General features: G+C 56.9%; 2 protein-coding genes across 2 annotated transcripts in view; one reads left to right on the top strand and one right to left on the bottom strand.

The window, feature by feature from the left end:
- LOC115484817 (uncharacterized) overlaps nt 1-21,750 on the bottom strand; it is a 32,890-nt gene extending 11,140 nt beyond the window's left edge. The window contains exon 1 of the mRNA XM_030233955.2: nt 18,062-21,750. Coding sequence (XP_030089815.2) covers nt 19,517-20,428 — 912 coding nt within the window. The 5' untranslated portion in view covers nt 20,429-21,750 and the 3' untranslated portion in view covers nt 18,062-19,516. The remainder of the gene's footprint in view (nt 1-18,061) is intronic.
- Nucleotides 16,585-17,652, top strand: TPBGL (trophoblast glycoprotein like). Its single transcript, XM_030234584.2, has one exon. The coding sequence runs from the start codon at nt 16,585-16,587 to the stop codon at nt 17,650-17,652; it is 1,068 nt and encodes a 355-aa protein (XP_030090444.2).
- Nucleotides 21,751-22,084: the final 334 nt, after the last annotated feature.

The raw sequence follows: 22,084 nt of genomic DNA, 5'->3' as shown, positions 1-22,084 counted from the left end.
CAAAGCAGGCTAAAAGCTTCTGGTCTTTGCAGGAATAATGATTGCAAGGGTGATCAAACTAATCGATGCTTGCAAGCAAATATGTGTGAATGATCCCAAGTGCTTGCTGGCAGCCTTGCAAAGGCAAAACAGAGCAGGCAGGGGCTGGAAACAAAGAGGTGGTGCGATGGGAACAGCTAAATGCCCGGCATAAAATCACCAACACCCAGGAAAATGCCTCCCTCAGGAGCAACAGCTTCACCTGTGCAGTGAGAGGAATGGAGGAGCCTCCTCTCAGCTGGGGCCACGGGCTTTCCAGGAGGCTGTGGTTTGTGGAGCAGGGATGAGTGGGAGGTTTAATTGGTTGTGGATTTATTATTTGGGCTGGCCTGAATGGAAATGAGAATTCCTGTCCCAGCAGCCTCTTTTCTTTTTTATTTTCCTAAGTGCCTAGCTAGCAGGGAGGAAACAGGGCTCTCAATGAAACCAAGCCTTTGCCACCACAGGTACATATCAGTGTAATCTTCCGGGCCATAAATCCAAATTTAATCTGACATGAGAGTACAGCTCCAGTCCTTGTCAATTCACCTTCCTTGGCTACACGTCTATAGAGAGGGCTGCCTGATTTATCCAGCTGCTCGGTGTTTCTTTCAACAGCTGAGGCTTTATCTACCAATTCCCACTCCCCTGTGTCCATTCCTGAGCAGCTGATTAGAATTTATTGAGATCTGTACTCCACCTCAAAACAGATCCACTTCCCCTCACAGTTCTTTCCCTTTTACCAAGGGAAATGTGAATATTCATCGGCCCCAGATGTAGAGACATCAGAAAAAATAAGAAATTGCCACCCTGAGGCCTCTTTTCATTGCTTTTATTTTTTTCAATGCCACTTTTCTGCAAAACCGAGAGTAACATCTCTTTCACACGACTGTGCTGTTCTGCAAAGCAGAGGGAAGGACTGATCACACCCAAACCCGGAGCTCAATTCCCTGGATCCCACCAAGAGGGAGGGGAATTAGGGGAAAACCATCCCGAGATGGGGATTTTAACTTCAAGGGGCCACTTTACAACATGGAAAGGAAATAAATCAATTGTCTGTGTCAGTCTGCTGGCAGAGAGTCGCCATTTGGGGCTGACTGTATGGCCGAGCTGCAAAAGCTGCACTCCCTCAGCCCCATTCCTTCACATCCTCAGCCCCATTCCCCTCACAGTCTCAGCCCCATTCCCTCATTCCCTCAGGCCCATTCCTTCACGATCTCAGCCCCATTCCTTCACATCCTCAGCCCCATTCCCTCATTCCATCAGCCCCATTCCCCTCACAATCTCAGCCCTATTCTCTCACTCCCTCAGCCCCGTTCCCTCACACTGAGCCCCTCATTCCACCAGCCCCATTCCCTCACAATCTCAGCCCCATTCCCTCATTCCACCAGCCCCATTCCCTCACTCCCTCAGGCCTGTTCCCTCAGCCCCATTCCCTCACTCCCTCAGGCCCATTCCCTCACACTCTCAGCTCCACTCCCTCACAGTCTCAGCCCCATTCCCTCAGCCCCACTTCCTCACACTCTGAGCCCCCTTCCCTCATTCCACCAGCCCCATTCCCTCACTCCCTCAGGCCCATTCCCTCACACTCTCAGCTCCATTCCCTCACACTCTCAGCCCCATTCCCCTCACATTCTCAGCCCCACTCCCTCAGCCCCATTCCCTCACATTCTCAGCCCCATTCCCTCACAATCTCAGCCACATTCCCTCACAATCTGAGTCCCATTCCCTCACTCCCTCAGGCCTGTTCCCTCAGGCCCATTCCCTCAGGCCCATTCCTTCACGATCTCAGCCCCATTCCCTCCGCCCCACTTCCTCACACTCTGAGCCCCATTCCCTCATTCCACCAGTCCCATTCCCTCACTCCCTCAGGCCTGTTCCCTCAGGCCCATTCCCTCACAGTTTCAGCCCCATTCCCCTCACTCCCTCAGCCCCATTCCCTCAGAGTTTCAGCCCTATTTCCCTCACAATCTCAGCCCCATTCCCTCAGCCCCATTCCCTCACTCCCTCAGCCCCATTCCCTCATTCCCTCAGCCGCATTCCCTCACGCCCTCAGCCCCATTCCCTCACATTCTCAGCCTCATTCCACCAGCCCCATTCCCTCACAGCCCCTCAGTCTGGGGGCCATAGCTGCAGCTCCCCTGTTGCTGTCGGGCTGTAGCAGCAGCCCTTCCAAAACCCAGCATCTTCTTCGCTTATCTTTGTTAACTTTAGATTAAATATAGGAGCAAAGTAACATCAAAGTATTATCTCAAGTGTTAATTGCCTTTTGAGGGGACAATCCTGTTTCTGTGGCCATCCATAATCTCAGCGTGTCCTTTGATTTTTCCAGCTTGCATCTCCAGTCTCTGGCCACTTGCCTCATCTTTCCCTTTCCCCTTCCTCCTTCCCCTTCTTTTCCATCAGCAGCACACAGCAAGCACGTTTAATTCCTGCACCCAAGTGCCTGTCACAGGGTCTAGTGTAGCCAATTGCCCTTGGATGTGGGATCCCAGGGCATTTCACTGCCAGAGGGCAGGGTTAGGAGGGATATGGAGAAGGAATTGTTCCCTGAGAGGGTGGGCAGGCCCTGGCACAGGTGCCCAGAGCAGCTGTGGCTGCTCCTGGATCCCTGGCAGTGCCCAAGGCCAGGTTGGACAGGGCTTGGAGCAGCCTGGGACAGTGGAAAGTGTCCCTGCCCATGGCAGGGGTGGAATGGATGTCCTTCCCATCCCAAACCAGTGTGGGATTCCCTGAATTCTCTCCCAGAAGGGCTGCCCCAGGGCAGCTCTCAGGCAGAGCACAGTACATCATTCCCACTCCCGGACACTTTCCAGCAGGAGCCATTCTCTGGGCACTTCCCAAGGAGTCCCCTGCGCCCCATCCTGCATCCACCCCGCAGTGCTCGCTGTTACTGCCATCCCCAGCACTTCCCTTCCTCGTTAGGATCTGTTAACTCATTTAATTCTCTCTCAGGACAGAAAGTGCTCATGTTTAATGAACTCTCTGCAGAGCCAGAGCTGTCTGGGGAGATTTAAAACAAACCTCCAGCAGCTGGTCAGGGTGTGATTAATGTTGCTGTGTGGCCTCCAGAGGAGCCAAACCGAGGGGACAGAACTCCAATACTCCCATGCAGGGTTACACGCCTTGCCCTGGTGAACAAAGCTCTTTCCTTCCCAAAATCCTGGGCAGCTGCTGGTGAGGGATGCAGTCAGCAAGGACATCCATCATCTCTGCTGTTGTCAGAGGGTCAGGGTCAGGGTTAGGGTCAGGGTGAGGGTCAGGGTTAGGGTTTCCAAGCAGAAATGGTGACCTAGAAGCTGGGCATGAACTCACCCAGGAACTGACCCAGAAGGATTTTCAAGCCTCTGGAAAGGCAGACTGGCTGCTGTGGCACTCCTGACCCACAAAAGCCTTTTCCTATGGAAATGAGGATACTCTGGGGTGTACACCTGAGCCACAGTGCCATGGGATGGACAACAGGAGGGAATTCCTACCTAGACACAGTTATTTCTACTGCCTAAACTCCTGGAGGTATAAAGACAACCCAAAGATGCCTTGTCTTTGTTCTCCTTTTCACTTTTCCTGCCAGTAAGTGAGTAGTTAAACCTCTGCATCCTCCACAATGTCCCTAATCCATCTGTCAGGGAGAAAGCAGTGGCCATGCCCCTCTCTGGGGTCCGAAGTAGCAAGCCCCTCTGCTGTGGGACTGTCACTGAGGCAGGGAGGAGCTGGGGTCACTGCAAGCAGCTCCACACCTCTGATCCCCCCAAGGAAAGCTCTGACAGCCCCGCAGCCATCAAGGAGCACAAAATAATTTGGCAATGATCCTGTGTCACCAGCAAAGATAACGAAGTTGCAGTCAGCTCCTGACAGATAATGCAGGGAAATTCATTTAACAAGTCATGGCTGCTAACACATCTAACTTCCCCAGCACCTGGGGCACGCTCCGTGTGCACACCAGACCCTGAGCAGCTTTATTCCCTTTTTTTAATGCCGAAGCTCTTCCCCAGCTCCTCCTTTGTGCACTACAAATCCTGTACAGCAACAGATCACGGCCGAGCTCTGCTGTTTGACATGCACAGTGCTGAGGGAATTGTAGCAGTCAGCTGGAAGCACTGGAATATTGCCTGGGACACAGTTGCTGTTCAGTATGTGGCGGTCAGAATTCGGCCCTTTTGCTGCAGGGGGTGAGGCTCTCAGAGTCCTCCTCCGAGACTGTGCAACTGCCCCTGGATTTCCAGAGAGGTCATCAGACTTTACCAGCAGTGGCATTTACCCAGCGCCCCGCCAGGGGAATGCTGAAGCTCCAGAATGTCACGCTGCGATGCTGAGGCTGTAAAAGCACGGCTTTCCCCCAGATAGATCATATTTCTGTGTCACAAGCTAGCAAAGTTGTTTAACTCTGCAGTGCCTGGCAGCAGGGTCACCTTCCCACAGCACCAGCAGCAAAGCCAAGTGCGGGCATCCCTGCATTTCCTCTTCTGACCCCAAAGGGGATTTTCACCCATTCTTGTGCAGGAGCCATAAATTCCTTCAATCCACTTACCTCCCCCTCACTATCTCTGCCTTGGGTGTCTGGCAGAGCTGGAGGTGCTCACCTGGAGAGGAGAAGGCTCCAGGGAGAGCTCAGAGCCCTTGCAAGGACTAAAGGCGCTCCAGGAGATCTGGACAGGGATGGAGACAAGGGATGGAGGGACAGGACACAGGGAATGGCTCCCACTGCCAGAGGGCACGGCTGGATGGGATATTGGGATGGAATTCCTGGCTGTGAGGGAGGGAAGGCCCTGGCACAGGCTTGGAGCAACTTGGGATAGTGGAAGGTGTCCCTGCCCACGGCAGGGGGTGGAACAAGGTGATTTTTAGGGTCTCTCCCAACCTAAGCCCAGGCAGTTTTACAGAGACCAATGCAGCACCTCCCAGCCTGTGGGAGCATCCTCTGTGCAGAGGGGGCTGTTCCCTCCATGCTGCCCAGAGGGGTGTTCTGCACCTGGCATTTCTGCATGCCCAGGGCTCCGGGCAGGGGGCTGTGCCCGGGGGAGCCCTGAGGAGCCAGCGCTGGGGATGGAGGCACATTTCCCAGCAGGCACACACACAGATCAATCCCTCTGGCCACTGCTGGGGCTGTCAGGCTGATGCAGCACTTTCATCCCCACTGTGAATTGCTCCCTTCCTCCTCATCCCTCTTTATAATATGCAGGTCTCCCCCCCCCAACTCAGTTGCTTATTCATGCCTTAATGCCACTTGATTTCCAGTGGGCTCTCAGAGCCCTTTCAGTGCATGCTCTGCAAAGCTGCTGGGATTTTCTGCACTCCCTAAACAACCTCTGCCCGCCTTTCCTGCAGAGACACCTCACTGAGCCAGGGTTACACAGCTTACCCCCTTGGAATTGCCATCCAGCTGAACGTGGCCATCGTCAAAGTGGAATGGGAATAGCAGCAAAGCCTTAGGAATATATAAACAGGCTGAGTGAGCCCCTCTTGGTCGCTGCTCAAAGGCAGGGACACCTCCCAGCAGACCAGCTTGAGCAAGGTCTTGCCCAGGTCCACAGCCTCCCTGAGCAACCTGTTCCAGTATCTCACCACCCCCACAGTAAAGAATTTCTTTGGAATATCCAGCCTGAGCTTCCACTCTCTCAGTTTGTACCCATTGACTGCAGCTCCTGCAGAGCTGGGAGAGTTTTAAAGCAGAGCTGGGGCTGGCAGAGTCCTCTCTGCCTGACCCAGCTGCAAACGAGGCACTCCCACCCCTGCCCTGCCTTCTGCATGTCTGCTCTGCACAAAGCCCTTTTCATCTCCCAGAGGTGTTTCCTGGAGGAATCCTGCTCCTTGAACCTCCACCTTTCCCTGCTCCTTTCCAGCAGCTGTTCCACCTGAATTCCTTTCCTGTATGAGAAGGAAGGAGGGATCACAAACCCTCCCATGGATATTGACACTGGTATTTGCTGATCCATTTAACAGGCACTCTTTCCTTGAGCCATTTGCTTTCCGAGGGATTTTTTTAGCTGTTGCTGAGGTCTGGTGCACCTCCAGCTTTCACTTCACTAAAATTCCTCCTGTGGGAGCAAGGACTGAGCCTTTGCACGTGCCCATGGGTGTTGTTCCTTTTCTGTGGGGCTGACCAGGGATGGATGAAGATAAAACTCCTACAGAGGCAGCCAAAAGGCCTGTCTAGACTAATGTGATCTTCCAGCCTACTCAGTGAGGCTGTTTTTCCATGCCCAAAGCACAGATATTTTAACTTGCTCCTTAATTTGCTCCTTAAAGCAGTTAGCAGAATTCCAATCATCAATCAGTCCTGGCAGCCTATCCAGAAGGCATGGCCAGGAGCTGTGCATTAATTGTGAATGCTTTGCTGAATTTACTGCATGGCAGCACCGAATTTTTCACTCTGAGATGAAGCATGAATGTGCTGCTTGGCACAATCAATACTCTTCTGGGTTGCTAGGAAATTATCAGGGACTCGGTGCCCATGCCTGGGGTATTTCCACCCTCCCTGGAAGGCACAGAAATGTGTCAGCCCCTTCCCTGCACTGGAGCATCTGTGGGTCAGCCTTGGGAACAGGCTGAGCATCTCCAGCTGAGACAAAGGAGTCATTATCCCACTCAGCAATCCTCAGCACTCCTGGAATACTGTGCTCAGGTTTGGCCCATGCTGCACAGAAAATGGGTGGGACAGGGCCCGGAGAAAGGCCCCAGAGACGACCCAAGGACCCAAGGGAAAGCTGCCAGGTGAGGAAAGGCTGAGCCCTGGGTTTGCCCAGCCTTGAGAAAAGAAGAATATTACTACCATATTCTGGGGTGGCTGCTGAGAAGATGGAGATTCCCTTGGACAGAAAAGATGAGAGGCAAAGGGTGCAGGTTTTTTCCCTGGGGATATTCCAGCTGGACACAAGAGATATTTTTTCCCAGTGAGAAGAATCAGCCATTGGAATAACCTCCCCAGAGAAGCAGAGGAGATTCCTCTGGACACTTTCAAGATTCATCGGTAAAGGTGCTGGGCTGTCTTGTCCCAGAAAGGCTGGACCAGCTGATCCCTGAGGCCCCTTCCCACCTGATATTGCAGGGTGTCCTTTCCTTGACCTCTGAATCAGCTCCAGGGAGGCAGCCCAGGCTGGGGCCAGCAGGGAGACCCTCAGCATGTGCCAGCCAGACAGCTACTGTCCCCAGAGGTGCCACGGCTTGGTTACAGCTTGCTGCACAGGGGCTGTGGTGTCTCCCCCTCCCAGCTCTGTGGCAGGATGCTTGGGCAGCTCTCCATGCCTCTGGAGAGATCCTGGAGGAGGCAGGACACGTGGTGTGGCACTTGTGCTGTCAGGAGCTCTAGAAACAGTCTATAAACTACTGAGGGATGAATCCAGTCCCTGTGTGGGTTATTCAGGAGGGCTTGAGAGAAGTTCCATTGGGGCTGGGTGAAGAGATAGAGAAGTTCCAGACATTTCTTGCTCAGAGTTGCAGGTGTGCTGGTTTTTTAGGACAGACAACAAAAGCCTCTCACTTCCCAGAGAATTTTTTAAGGTGACACTGCTGTGTCCCAAACACATGGGCTTATGCTGTTTTATCCTTGGAGCAGCTGCCAATCCATGCTGCTCCAGTGGGAGATGCTCACAGGAGATCCAGAGGCATCACTCCCTTTTAATCAGCCTTAGCTGGTCAGCTTATTAAATTTTGTTTATCTTAACTGAGCTGCGTTCAGCTCCAATTAAAATTATCCCAAGACTTTGCTCAGCCCTGAACCACGTTGTGAGTCCCCACGGATGTCCAGAGCCTCCTGATGGTGTCACTATGTCCCAGAGGGAGCTGTGTGCTCCTCAGCAGCCCCATCACAGGTCTGCTGTCACAGAAAAGCCTGGCCAAAGTCCACGACCTCTTACTTTGCCCCAAAACTCCAGCCATCAGAGCCTGAGGATTTTGCTGGTCTCATTTCCAGCACTTCAACGCTTTGCTGCTCAGCCTAACAGGACAGAGCAGGCATTTTTCATTCATTACACTAAACAGAGCCTTAATCCAGGCCCTTGAATCTGTCTAGATTTTGAAATAATTACAAGCAGCCTCCTAAGTTGTACGAAGTTTGATTTAAGCCTTAATGTAATGGTTTATCTGGAGAGCAGGAAGTAAGCTGCACTGCCAATTAGGAGCCATCTGTTTTGCCCTAATCTTTTGCAGGCCTCAGACCAGTAAACCAGAGCCACCACAGCTGGACCATCACTGGTGCCAGGCAGAAACAACCCACCAGGGCTGCCTCTGGGGAGCATGTCCTGGGGTCCTCATGGATGAGTGAGCCCTTCCAGCCCTGGGGACAGGGATGCTCTGGAGAGAGGGTCAGGGACCAGCATGGGTCAGTGTGGGACAGGAGGCAGAGCTTCCTCAGCACAGAGGACAGAGATCATTGCTTTGAGCAGGACCTGGCACGCTGGTACCTGGAAAAAAGCACGGGGGTGGGACAACAGGGGCTGAGCAGATTCCTCGTGCTGAAACAGCTTCCCACCCCCATCCTTAGAGCAGCCCAAGGAGCATCTCCCAGCCTGGAGAGGTGATTGCAGCTGGGAGAGGAGCAGGCTGCCCGAGGCCAAACAATTCCCTGCCCAGAACAAGACACCAGGGACAGCCATGTGTCCCCAACAGTAAACACAGGGACTTGGCTTTCCCTGCTGCCATTCCCTGCGTGCAACAGCCTCTGGCTGAGGATGGAGCTGGCAAGGGAGCTGGCTCTGCCCCTGGGCCAGCTGGTCCCACGGGGCATCACCAGAGCCAAGCACTTCCAGCAGCTCTGAAATTAATAACAGCTCTGGCAGGAGCACACTAGCTTGTTCACCCCTAAACCCTTCTCCATGTAGTGTTTTTTTACAAAACCTCTGTTCTAAGCCCAGCATTTGGGGAGCTCTTTGGGGCTGCTGAGAGGTACCTGCCCTCCCTGGTGCAGGGGCCCTGCACAGGTGAGTCTCCCTCAGCTCCCAGGGCAGCAGCAGCAGAGAGATCCCCAGGAAGGTGACTCAGAAATTGCCTTTGAAAAGTCAGAAGCTGGGGGCTCTCCCTGCCCCCCCTCCCACACAGCATCCTCCGAGCAGCCCTTTGCTTCTCAGAAAGTTTCACTGCAACCTTGATGAGTGAGGCTTGTTGTGGTTTTACACACCAGCCATCAAACTACCATAAAACAGCAATTAGAGAAGGATCATTGACCAGATGTTATCACCTGCCTTGTCTGCATTTTCTGCAGCATTTTGCTGGGGTGCCACCTGTGCTGCCCTGCCCAGGGTGGCAGAGTAAACCCCCCTGCGTGAGGAGCAGCACAGGGAGAGGACCCAAGGCTCTGCCCCAGCCCAGCCTCAGGAAGCTTTGGAGCTCTTTTGCCTGTTTTGGGCTTCAGTTCATGAATCTCCTAAAGTGCACTCTGAGCCAGCAGATTGCTGTGGTTCGTAAAAGAAGATGGGATGCATTTTCCTGGCTGGGTTTTTGCTGCTGTTGCAGCCAGCAGTGCCCAGCCAAGCCCCAGTGCTTTACAGCCCTCACTAATGCACCGGTGCTTCCCAAAGCACACTATTTACAGCCGTGCCACAGCAGGGAAGCTGGAAGGTCCCCACGGCGAGTTATTTATCATCCTGCTGAGCACTGGGCTCTGCTTTTCCCCCTGAGCATCCCCTCTGCAGGCAGGACTTTGAAACATCCCAGTGAGCTCTGTTGTGACTCAGAAATTGTTACCAAGGCGTGGGGGTTTTCAGTTCTGCGGGGATTCAGGAAGAATTCCCCACAAAGCTCCCGGCTGGGGCCAGGTTCCCTGCAGAGGAGCTGCTGGATGCTGCACATTCCCCCCTCCCACCAAACTCCAGGTAGACCCAAACCCCATCAAAGGGAGATGAGGGGAAAAGGCTGAGCTATAACGCAGGGGTTTTGGGGACTGTGGGACACCCAGGTCTTGTGCTCTTCTTTGTCTCACACTGGTTCTCCTTGTCTCCCAGGAAGCCACATTTGCCCAGAGCAGGACTGGGACTGGTGAGGGTCACCCCCAGCCACCTTGTGCAAAAAGGAGCCTTGGCAAGGCCGTGCCTGCCCTTTTTTCCCCCTCTAGACTCAGGAGATTATTTATGTCACCTGAATAATGCAAAACCAGGTCCTATCACAGTGCTTCAGCAGCTGGAGGACAGAAATTCCCTGAGGAATTCTCCATCCTGCCCTCACCATGCCCACAGGAGGAGCTCTGGGTTCAGCTCTGCCACCCGGCTTCAAAACCAGGACTTCACAGCACCAAGCTCAGGGTGTCTGCTCTCTGTGAGCATTAATTTAGTATTCTCCAGGTGCTGTGCACTATCCCAGGTGAGCGTGTAATCTGTCAGATCTCCATTATTAATTGTCAGCTCCAGTGTGAGTAATTGTGACCCTCCCCCAGTTCCAAGCTTGGGGAAATTTATATTTTTCCATTTGCTCGGTGTAGTAAGGAGCTCAGCTGGCTGGCAGTGAAAAACACCCAGGGAAGCACATGCTGGAGCAGTGGGGGGAGCTCAGCAGCCCAGCAGCTGCCTGCTCCCTGACTGCATCACCCCCTTGGCTTCCACTTGGCTGGAGGATTTGGGATGCTCGAGCAGCTCTCATCAGCCACCACCTGGGAATAAAGCTCAGCCCTGAGTGGGCTCTGGGAGAAGGTCAGCTGCCCCATGGGCTCCACTGCCCTCCTGCCCAGCCTCTTCTCAGCACCAACGTGGCCCCAACCCACACCTCCTACTCTGCAAGCGGATTTGACACCCTGGAAAGCAGGAAATAGCAGCTCTCCAAAGAAATGCAGGAAGATAAACAGGCCTGAAGATTTCAGGGAGGAGGGTGGGAGAGGGGGATCAGTGATGGACAGAGGTGCCTGGTCCCTGCACTCCAGCAATCCGGTTTATTATCCTTTTGGAATGTATCTTCATGGCCTAGGTTGTCCTATTAAACAGATGCACTCTTGTCATCACAGACTGGCCCTGGTGCTGGGGATGGCTGGGGGAGATCCAGGAAATACAACGCACATGGCATTTTATGGGGATGTTTTTCTTCTGCTTTTAGCAGCTCAAAGACATAAATCACAGAATCCCAGAATGGTTTGGGTGGGAAGGGGCCTTAAAGCTCATCCAGTCCCACCCCCTGCCATGGGCAGGGACACCTTCCACTGTCCCAGGCTGCTCCAAGCCCTGTCCAGCCCAGCCTTGGACACTGCCAGGGATCCAGGGGCAGCCACAGCTGCTCTTGGCACCCTGTTCTCCTCTCCAGGAGGATGGTGGACCCTGGGATATAGCATTAGTGCTGGTACCAGGAAGGTTTGCTTTTATTTGGGGTTGAGAGGACCCTTTGGAAGCAGAACGGGACCCCCCTGCTGGGCAAACCCTGCCTGACTCTGACCAGCCCTTCCTTCAACTCCCAGCACAAGTCTCCTACTGAGATGACCCCATGTCACATCCATACATTCATTTAATCCCCTTGTCTCTCTGCACATCAGGTGGGTGTCCATGCCACCCCTTGGGACTGTCGGTGGACAACAGGGACATTCCCCCCCAGCCTGGGAATGGGGCCACCTTCGGCCACAGGGCAGTGACTTTTGGGGACCATATCCAGCCAGCATGGCTCAACGCCTCAGCTGCATCCAAGGGGAGTAAAACCTCCCAGGTCAGGGGCACTCCTGAGCTGTGTGCCAGGGAGAGGACTCTGACTCCTTGGGAGGGTCAGCCCATCAGGCAGAGGAGCACCACAGCCAAAACCGCTGATGCAGGCGAATCCAGCAGGCCATCGGGAGGAAGACTCTGCCCTCCGGACTATTTTTGGTTTGTTTTTGCCAACTCTGGAGCCACTGATCTATGATATTGTCACTGCTGTGACTAAGGGCTCTGCAGTTGGAGTAGCATCAGGCAGGGCTTGGAGAGAGGGATGCGTGTGGCTCTCGGGGGACCGGTAATGGGAGAGAGCCCTTCACCTCCTGTTTACACTTTAATGCCCATCCAGGTTATCCATTATTTATTGCCAATGTATTTATAGAGCATTTCCAGCACACACGGGGCTCTGCGGGCGCTGGGGAGAGGGTGCCCTCTCCTTTGGACGCCGTGGTTTGAGCAGAGCACTTAAACACGCCCGGGCTCTGTACCCAGGAGGGGCCATCCCTCCCCTCCTGCGTCCCGCGGCTTTGCCATCAGGGATTTGTTGTTTCCCTCCTGGGCTGGGGTGGCGTTTTCCCCCTTGGGCCCCGGGCACAACAGAGCCAAGCCTGGTTTTGGGCTCCTAAAGCACTGTTCCCTCGGAAGGGAAGCCAGCACAGCCCAGCACTGCAGAGTTCCACTTATTTGGGATGGAAAAACCACCCAGGTGACTCCAGGGGGTCCTGATTCACGGCATTCCCTTGCCCCCTCCACCAGTGCAGGAAGCAGCTCCCAGCTCCGCAGGGCTGTGAGCACGAGGAGCAGCCCCTGGCCCTGCCCACCTGCAGCTGCCTTGGCCAGTCTGCAAGGTTGAAATTCAAAAGCCCTGATACCATCTGAAAACATGCACCAAGCAGCTCAGCCGTGTCCAGTTCCAGCCAGCTCCCTGGATTAGCTCAGGGAATCCATTAGGGGGCTGGAGCAGTGGCACTGACAGTGCCTGGGCCACCAAAAGGAGCCATCCCATTCCCTAAGTGACAGATGGGGCCTGGCTGGTGCCAGCTGGGACACACGGACAGGGAGCTGTGGAGAGGGAAGAGGAGGCGGTGTGGAGCACCCAGCCAGCAGTGGGCCTCTGCCAATCCCAGGGATGAGCTCTTCCTGCAGGGATAACCATGGCCAGCCACAACCCACACGGACGTGCTGTCCCCATCTGCTTTTGTCAGCCCAGCCTGGCCTGCCTTTTATTTCCCACTTTCTATCTGCTGGTGCTGGGGAAGGCAATTTCTGCCAGGTCACAGGGAAACAGGCTGGCCATGGGACCAGGCAGGCCCAGCCTGACCTCCAGCCCCAGCACCATCCCTGGAGCAAGACACAAAATCTGGGAGTTGGCCTCTATCACCCTGAGCCTGGGGACCCTCCTATCTTGGTTTAAAAGCAGATTTGTAATCCCAAGAGGGTGTGAGCAAGGGAGGGAAAGAAATCACCTAGGACAAGGCAAAAACAGGACTTCAGTGCCAAACCTCTCCAAATACAGATGGAAGAAATTTTTTTAAGTGAAAGAAATGTCATTTCCAACAATTTTATGTGGGAAATGTAAAAAAAAAATTATTCCTTCTTTTCCAGCATTTTCCCAAACATGCTCCTGCAGGGAAATGAGCAGTTCCAGTGTCACAGGTGTGGGTTTTAAAGGACGCTGCTGCCAGCACTGGCTGAGCAAAGGTCAGTGTCTGGATTCACATGCTGCAGTATTGGCATGGACACCTTCCACTGTCCCAGGGTGCTCCAAGCCCTGTCCAACCTGGCCTTGGGCACTGCAAGGGATCCAGGGGCAGCCCCAGCTGCTCTGGACACCTGTGCCAGGGCCGCAGCACCTTCACAGGGAACAATTCCTTATCAATATCAAATCTAAGCCTACTGTGTCAGTCTGAGTCCATTCCCTGTGTCCTGTCCCTCCATGCTTTGTCCCCAGTCCCTCTCCAGCTCTCCTGGAGCCCCTTCAGGCCCTGCAAGGGCTCTGAGCTCTCCCTGGAGCCTCCTCCTCTCCAGGTGAGCACCCCCAGGAGCTGCTGCTGCGTCCCCAGGGCTGGGGCAGCTCTGCAGGTGGGGTCTCACCTGGGCACAGGGGCAGGATCCCCTCCCCTGCTAAAAACTGTCAAGTTGTTCACTCATTGACACCCCCCAGGTCCTTCTCCTCAGGGCTGCTCTCCATCCATTCTCTGCCCAGAGGAGGATGAGGAGAGCCTTGAGCCTCAGTCTGCAGCAGCAGGAAACACAGAGGGATGGAGAGGGAAGGTACGATGCCTTCTACCAAAGCATTCACTGCCTTTTTGCTCCAGCCTTCACTAAAAAGCAATCTGCAAACAAGAGCAGCACCAGCAGGAAAAAAACCAGTGTGGGACACGGTGGGAGAGGAACCAGAGCTGTGCTTGCACATCCTCAGGGTGCAAGACCCAAAATAACCCAGGCCACCACTGACGAGGGGGAAAGAGGAGCGATGTCACAGAGCAGGTGGCCTGGCAGAGGTTACCAGACGTGGCACAAGCAATCAATTCTCCTTGGAAGCACCCAGAAGATAACGAGGCAATGAGTAACGGTCTGTATGGAATTGTAGGAACAAATCACATCAGCCTGACCTAATCTCATCCTGAGACACGGCAATGGCAGACGCAATCTCCCGGCCTTTAACCACAGGAAGTTTTCAATGCTGCCTCAAATGCAGAATTATGGTCAGGGGGGATGGTGGAGGAGGCTCTCAAATCGATCCAAGCCCGCCGGGGGTTTGAAGGTCTGTACACAGCATGTTTGAGGGGCTCCAGGATCCAGCATGACAGCCAGGAATGAGTAACACCAGCCTGGTGGCGGGTGTGGGACCTGGGGGGCTGCTGCACACACTGGCACTGCCCTGGCTGCCCAAAGGCTCACAGCTCTGCTGAGCTGCATGCTGCGGCTTCACCACCCCCAGCCAGCCCTGGGGAACTCCAGGGTGTCTGCAGCAGGCAAGGAATTCACCATGGTGCCACCAGGGAGGAGGCCCCACGTCCCCAAAGTCACCCTGAGGCAGAACAACCCTGGAACGCCCTTCCCCTCCAAACGTTGGAGCATCTCCACCCTTCAAAGTCAAAGGGGTCAGCTGCAGAGAGCCTCACGCTCTGCCACAACCCCTAGCATCACTCAGCCGCCGTGTTTTATGGCTTTTGGATCGGGAGGGAAGGTGCCTGCCTTTTTTCATGGCAGCTCCTTGTGCGAGGAGCCCGGAGAAGGACTGAGAGGTGCCGGGATCTTCGCAGCCCGGCTGGCAAGACTTGCCAGGACCTGCTTCACCTGGCCTGACCTCACCCACCCGCTGCCATGTCTTCCAGAGTGCTATCAGTTCTTTATATATAGCAATTAAATGTGATAAATGGGCTGCAAAGCGCTATTTTGGGAGAGAGGAGGCTCCATCTGGGAGTGCTGCAGTGCTGGCTCAGCACGACCCACTGCACACCTGGCTCTCCCCACTCATCCTCCGTGGGTGCTGCCCCACACTTTATCTGGCATGTTCCCAGGTCTGTTTCTCTCCTCCACCCTTCCACGAGCTCCCTTGGTTTCTCTGGCCGCTGTTAGACACCGTCACTTTAAATACAGAGTTTGCCCAATTTCTGGGAGTGCAGCACAGGGTGGTCAGCAGCAGCTCGAGCCACCCAGCCACAGCAGCATCCACGATTCACCTGGTCCCTTTAAAACTCAGGAGAGCTTCTGGAGAAGGGAACCCCAGTAAGAGGGGAAATGCTTTGGGAAAAGGTCAGGATGAGAGGATAAGGACAGGGAGGAGGAGAATCAACATCCACGAGACCCCCATCCCTGGAAGTGTCCAAGGCCAGGCTGGACAGGGCTTGGAGCAACCCACTGGGACAGAGGAAAGTGTCCCTGCCACGGCAAGGGACCCTTATCTTCTGGATGCACTGGATGCACTCCAAAGTCCCTGCCCACCCAAACCATTCTGGGACTCTGTGTGCCCAGGATGGCGTTTATTTAATATGACCTCAGCTCAGCTCCATGGAGGAATTTAGGCACTGAAGGGGATCCAACTGCTGCTGCATCTGGCTCTGAACACAGCGCTCCCAGTCCCTGGCTGTGCATCGCTCCAGCATCCGAAAATCCCGTGCCCACCCCAACACCACCCTCCGTGCCCTGAGGCTTGTGATCCCCCAGTGCCCGGCAGCCCTGGGCAGCCCCAGGATGCCGGTGGGGACCAAGCAGGCTTGGAAGCAGGGGGAGATAACCCTGCATGCTCAGGGATGCTGCGGGGTGCCCGGTTTGTGGGGAAGGTCGGGGAATGGGGACCGGGCTGGAAGGTGGGTGGGACAGCCCCTAGATCCTGCGCGGCTGGAGGCGAGCTGAGACAGCCGCCCAGCTCCTCCCTGGAATGGAAGGGGTCGGAGGTAATTCCCCGAATCCTCCCTGGGGTGGAGAGCCCCCGTGACAGCCCCCACTCCCTCCCCAGGGCTGGGGGGGCACCCCGCAGCAGCCCCCCAACGCCCACCTTGCTGGGAAAGGACCGGGACAGCCTCCAAATCCTCCCCGGGCTTGGCGGGGACCGCGGCATCTCCTGATCCCTCCTCGGGTAGCAAGGGGGCCGCGGCAGCCCCGTCCAGCCCCCAGGGCCCCGCAGCGGCGGGGGCTCGGTGGGTTCGGTGCCGAGCCCGGCTCAGCCCAGCCCGGCTCAGCTCCCCCCGACGGCCGCCGCCCGCGGCGCTCCCCAGCCCAGCGCGCAGCGCCGGGCAGCCTCAACCTGTCCCCTTCTCTTCTTCCTCCTCCTCCTTCTCCTCCTCCTCGCTCTCCTCCCCTTCCACCCCCCCGGCCCGATTTGGGCAGCGGCGCGCCCGGCGCTGCCGGCAGAGCCGCCGTGTGCGGGCGCGGCGCCGGAGGCAGCTCGGCCCCGGGGGGGCTGCGGCGAGGCAGGCGCGACCCCCCCGCAGCCCCGGCCCCGCTGCATGCCCGCGGGGGCAGCATGGCCCGCAGGCAGGCGCGGCCGGCGGGCGGCGGGCCGCGCTGGCTGCCCTGGCTGGGGCTCGCCCTGCTGCCGCTGGCCGTGCCCCCCGCCGCCGCCCCCGCCGCCTGCCCGTCCGCCTGCTACTGTGTGGCCACCCCGGAGCTGGTGCAGTGCCGCTACGAGAGGCTGGAGGAGCCGCCGAGGGAGCTGCCGGCCGCCGTCCAGAACCTCAGCATCGCCGGCAGCAACCTGAGCGTCCTGTCCCGCGCCGCCTTCGCCGCCCGCCCGCTGCGCGACCTCCGCCTGCTCCGCCTGCGCCACGACAACATCCACACCATCGAGGACATGGCCCTGCAGGGCCTGCCCGCTCTGCGCACCCTCGACCTGAGCCACAACCCACTGCTTTCGGTGGCCGCCGGCGCCTTCGCCGGGGCGCCGCTGCTGCGCACGCTGCAGCTGAACCAGGCGCTGCTGGCGGCCCCGCTCGAGGAGCAGCTCGCCCTGGCCCTGCGCAACCTCAGCCTGCGGCGCCTGGAGCTGGCGGGCAACGCGCTGCAGGCGCTGCCGGCCGCCCTGCTGCCGCCCGGCCTGGAGGAGCTGGACCTGCGCAACAACTCGCTGCGGGGGCTGGCGGCCGCCGAGCTGCGCAGCCTGGACGCGCCCGAGCTGCGGGGGCTGCGCCTCAGCCTCGCCTCCAACCCGCTGAGCTGCGACTGCGGCCTGCGGCCCTTCCTGGGCTGGCTGCGCGCCGCCGCCGCCCGCGTGCTCGACGCGCGGAGCCTGCGCTGCGCGGGGCCGCCGGCGCTGCGCGGCACGGCGCTGCTCCGCCTGCGGCCCGAGGCGCTGGCCTGCGCCCGCGGCGACGGCGGCGAGCCCGCCGAGCTGGAGACCGCCTCCTACGTCTTCTTCGGCATCGTCCTGGCGCTCATCGGCGTCGTCTTCCTCATGGTGCTCTACCTGAACCGCCGCGGCATCAAGCGCTGGCTGCACAACCTGCGCGAGGCCTGCCGCGACCAGATGGAGGGCTACCACTACCGCTACGAGCAGGACGCCGACCCGCGCTGCGCCGGCACGCCCGGCCTCTGACCGCGCCCCGGCACCGGCCCGGCCTCTGACCGCGCCCCGGCACCGGCCCGGCCTCTAAACGCGCCCCGGTACCGGCCCGGCCCCGGCACCACCGACAATCGGTGTGTGAGGACGAGCCGGCCTCGGGGTGCGCCAGAGCGCGGTGAGCCTCCCTGGAAGGCTCCGGACCGGCTCCCCCTTGCCGCGCCCTCTCCGACCCGACGGGTTCCCGCAGGGCGCCAGGCTGGGCCGTTCCCCCATCGCGGAGCTCTCTGGCGGGGAGCACGCCTGGCTCGGCCCCGGAGCACGCCCGGCTCGGCCCCGGAGCACCGGGAAGCTTCCACCGGGAAGCTCCGGTAGGCGGGATGCGCGGCTCGGCGCTCGCACCCGCGTGTTTGCTTGGCACAGCCCGGGAAGCCGCGGGCAATACCTGAAACTGTCCTGGACGTTCCTGGAGCATCGACTTGACTTTGACCATGTACAGCTCTCTTTCCTATTAGATTTCTATTTGACAGGCGCAAAGTTTAACTCGATTTCTTTTTCTTTTTTTTTTCCCTTTTTGCTGGAAAGAGAAGAACACGTCCAGCTGCTCCCCCCGGGTAGCGGCGTGCTCTTCCGAGCCCGTTTATCCATTAGGTTATGTTCAGTGACATTTCCAGCTCGTTCTAGGCACAAGGCGATGCAGCTGTAGGAAACGCCTCCGCCGGCTGCGTGCATGGTCCCCGGGGCACGCGGGGGCAGCCCTTTGACTCTAGAATGTAGCGTAGACCTGGCTGTCTCGGCACTTTGTAATTTAAAACGAGCCAAGCAGAAGCTCCCGCCCTAATTCCCCCGCCCGTGTTTGCTTTAGTGCCTGTTACTATATCCTAGAGCAAATATATTGAAAGCTGCACCCACTCCATCGTCTATTTTCTATAAAGCTCCTTGCAAACGATTTCCGAATATCCCCGCGGCTGAGGCGGAGTTACTGTGGTCGGTTTGCTCCTCTGCTTTCATCGGTGCTTAGGAACTTCTCTTGCTGAGCTGGTTTGGTGGCCAGGCATGTAGGGGGGTTTTGTGTGGCTTGGGCACAGATCCTTCCCTGGCAGCAGCACAGGGGCTCGGGAAAATGATCCAGGTAACAGCTTTCTAAAGCAATTTTTCTCTCCGGGGTGGTTTGGTACCTAATTCACGAGGTGCCGGCGCGCTGAGCATCTCCGGCTGCGGGGCTTCTCCAAAGGAAGCCGCAGCTTTTGGGATGTGGCAATCTTAAATTGCCGAGTTTCGGTGCTGGGATGAAAACCGGAGCGTTGCGTTTTGAGGCGTCTGCGTTTGCCTTTCCCCACAGCGGGAGGCTGATGCGGGCAGGGCGAGGAGCGCGGCTGCCTCCAGCCGTGCCGGGTGTTCGGGGATGCTCAGGAGCAGCTGGTGCCCGCTGTGCTGGCTCCGAAGTGAGACTTCTGTGGGAGTTGTGTTCCTCCAGCCCGGGTGCCGTGTGCGCTCAGCTGCCAGGTGGGGAGCACAGTTTCCATGCCTGGAAGCTCCGGGAGGGATGCAGCCTGGTGCGGGATCCTTTGCATTTTTCCCCTTTGAAATTCCTGCCCTTCAAATGCCGGTATCGAGGTGGGTCAGCTGGGAAAGGAGAGCGGGAGCAGAGCCTGCGGCTGGGCTGTGTTCAAGTGGGGATACAGCACTGGGAATCACAGTGATTTTCCTGGATGTTCTGAGCTGGTCCTACTGAGCAGGGAGCTGATTCCCCTCTGTCCTGGCTCCTGGGGAATCCTGAGATCCCCACGGCTCAGCTCCTTGTCAAACTTGTTGCATTTTGAAGACCTTTTCCTGAGGTTTTCCCCCCACTGTAGGAGTTTGTGGGCTCCGTTGCCACCTTGTCACTCCATGCAGCAAGCTACAAGGGGAGACATCTCATCCTGCCCTCACCTTCACCCACTTCCCCACCTCCCTTTCCCACCCCAGTGCAGCCAAACCGAGCCCCTGAGCACAGGATGGGGCCAGCAGGGTGGGTTTGCACATCTGGCAGAGCACACCCCAGCTGTGACTCCAGCATCCAGTCATGGGGACAGAGATGGGGAGCCCTGGTGAGGGTGAGCATGGTGCAGGGGAGAAGGAGAGTGTTGGAGCAGGGAGAAGCCTGGAGGAAGCAGGGAGAAGGGGGATGCTGGAGCAGGGAGAAGCCTGGAGGAAGCAGGGAGAAGGGGGATGCTGGAGCAGGGAACAGAACACCAGTCTGGCAGCAGGCGCCAGGCTCTGGGATAGATAACAGGAAGGAAATCACCTCCAGGCAAAAGGAGAAGTGGCCAAACACCCCCTGACCCCAAAGCCCTCTCTCTGAAGGGGTGGCTGGTGTGGGCAGCTGGTGGCTCCAGCTTTTCCTGAGGCCAGAGGGAGGGAGGTGGTGGCTTTTGGTGCCCAGGGATGAGGGCACTTCTCCTTTTGGCACCAAAAGGTTTGGACCATCCCGACCCTCCTGACTGAGTGCAGTGAGACCCCTCCAGGGATGGCAAGCCCCCAAGTGATGTGCAGGGGGTAGGACGGGGGTGGATAAAGCTAAAGCTGTGGGAGCACAGCTCCTGTGGCTTGTTAGCATCAGTTTTACTCTGTACAGCGCATACCCCACACATGACAAAGGAACAGGAGTAGGGAACCTCTGGATTAGGGCATTGTCACCAAGCTGCGACTCAGAATGTGCTTTTTGGGCTCTCAAAGAAGGCCCTGTGTTTGGAGAGCCCCAGCTGCCATCCCATTTGCATGCAGTCCCTTTCCATGAAGGAATGTGGACCTCCCAGTGTCCCGAGCTCATGGCAGGAGCTGCTGCCCGAGCACAAAGTCACCCCAGCAGCTCCTGGAGCCGAGGGAAATGCAGGATAGAAACAGCAGCTGTGATGGGAACCAAGCAAAGCATGCTCAGAGCCCCCTGCAGTGGCTCATCACCGAAACAGAGGGGGAAAAAAGCCAAAAAACATCTATTTATATGCCCTGCATAAGAAATGCCACCGGTGCTTTGCAACCAGCACAGGCTTTGAGATCTGCTTTTCCTTCCTTATTTTCCAAAGCTCAGATGTTCCCTGGGCTGGCCCAGCGGGCAGGCAGGAAGGTTTGGCTGGGGAGGGGGATGTGGGTGGGCAGCCCTGGCTGCACCCAGCCCTCAGAACATCCTGGGGGCATTCAGGTCCTCGTGTCACCAAACCAGGGTATCCCCTGGTGGCCCAAGGTGCTCTGTGGTCCCAAGGCTGTAGGAGAGAGGCTGAGTTTGGTTCTTTAGTGCAGAAGAGGCCAAAACTCCCAGCATGATGATGGCAGCTGGATTTATCCAGGAGAAAGAGCTGGGCTGGAGCATCACCCTTGTCCTTGCTGAGCACAGGGCTGTGGTGCTCCTGCACTGAGGCAGGGAAGAGAATCAGCCACAAGCTGCCTCGTCCTTACAAAAACACAGAATTAATGAGAATTAATTCACCCCTCACAGCCTACGCACCAGGCTCCTTAGTCCTCACATTCCTTCCTCCCTCATCACAAATTAACCCAAACCTTCAGAGGGAGGAAAAACACTCTCTGCTTTTCATGATTCCTTTAGGAAAAGCAAGACAGGGACGCTACCCTCATGCCTTGGGGAAATTGAGGCACAAACAGAGCAGGGTGGAGCTCCTGATAGCAGGGAAGGGTTTGCACAGGGGGGAAACCCCACAGAAATGGATTTCAGTCCTCAGCAGGGTTCACTTGAAACTCTGGTGGTTTGGGACCACCACACCCAGGACAGTGCTGTGTGTCCTTCCTCTGCTTCAGAGGTGGTTCTTCTCTGCCAAAAAAAAGTGGGATTGTCAGTAAGGATTTCTCCTGTTTGCTTATGGATGTTTCTAATTAGCCAGGTTGGGATATTTCTGGGAGATGGGCAGTCCTTGCTGAGCACAGACCTGGAGGGGCTGGAGGTGACACCACCAGGGATCAGGGACTCTCCTGAGGGACAGGGGCTGGGGATACTCAGCTTGGCCAGGGGGCTCAGGGGGCAGGCCAAAGTCCCTGTGTGCTTTCCCCAAGCTGGCTCCAGGCAGCCCGTCAGGGAGCTGGCACAGCACTGTCCAGGCAGATGGGGAAGGACGTGTTTCCACTAATCTGCCCCAATCTGGATTATTTCTCCAAATAAACCTCTGTTCCCAGCTGTTTTAAGCAAGTTTTTGGCATGCTGGGGACAGGTGGGATTCTGGGGAGGGGGGAGAAGCTGGCAGGGGTGGAGGAAATGGAGGGGATAACATCTGCTGGGTGTCCCTGTGCCAGCAGGCTCCCATCATCTGCACAGAGAGGGGGACTGAACATCTGAGGTGGTTTTGGCAGCACAGCACCCAGATCCTGAGGCTGGGATCAGCCATGGGGCCTCAGGCCTTTGCTGAAGTTTCCTCCTGTAAAAAGCCAGTGGAACATAACTTGTGTTCAGGGCCTGGTGTCCCCCACCCAAAGCAGAGCT

Source organism: Serinus canaria, chromosome 1 (assembly GCF_022539315.1).
Source record: "Serinus canaria isolate serCan28SL12 chromosome 1, serCan2020, whole genome shotgun sequence".
NCBI classification, from domain to species: domain Eukaryota; kingdom Metazoa; phylum Chordata; class Aves; order Passeriformes; family Fringillidae; genus Serinus; species Serinus canaria.
The sequence above is the reverse complement of the archived record's forward strand: the minus strand, read 5'-3'. Positions and strand labels throughout refer to the sequence as shown.

Excerpts from the sequence above, each read along its gene's own strand:
- TPBGL (XM_030234584.2), top strand. The coding sequence starts at position 16,585 with ATGGCCCGCAGGCAGGCGCGGCCGGCGGGCGGCGGGCCGCGCTGGCTG.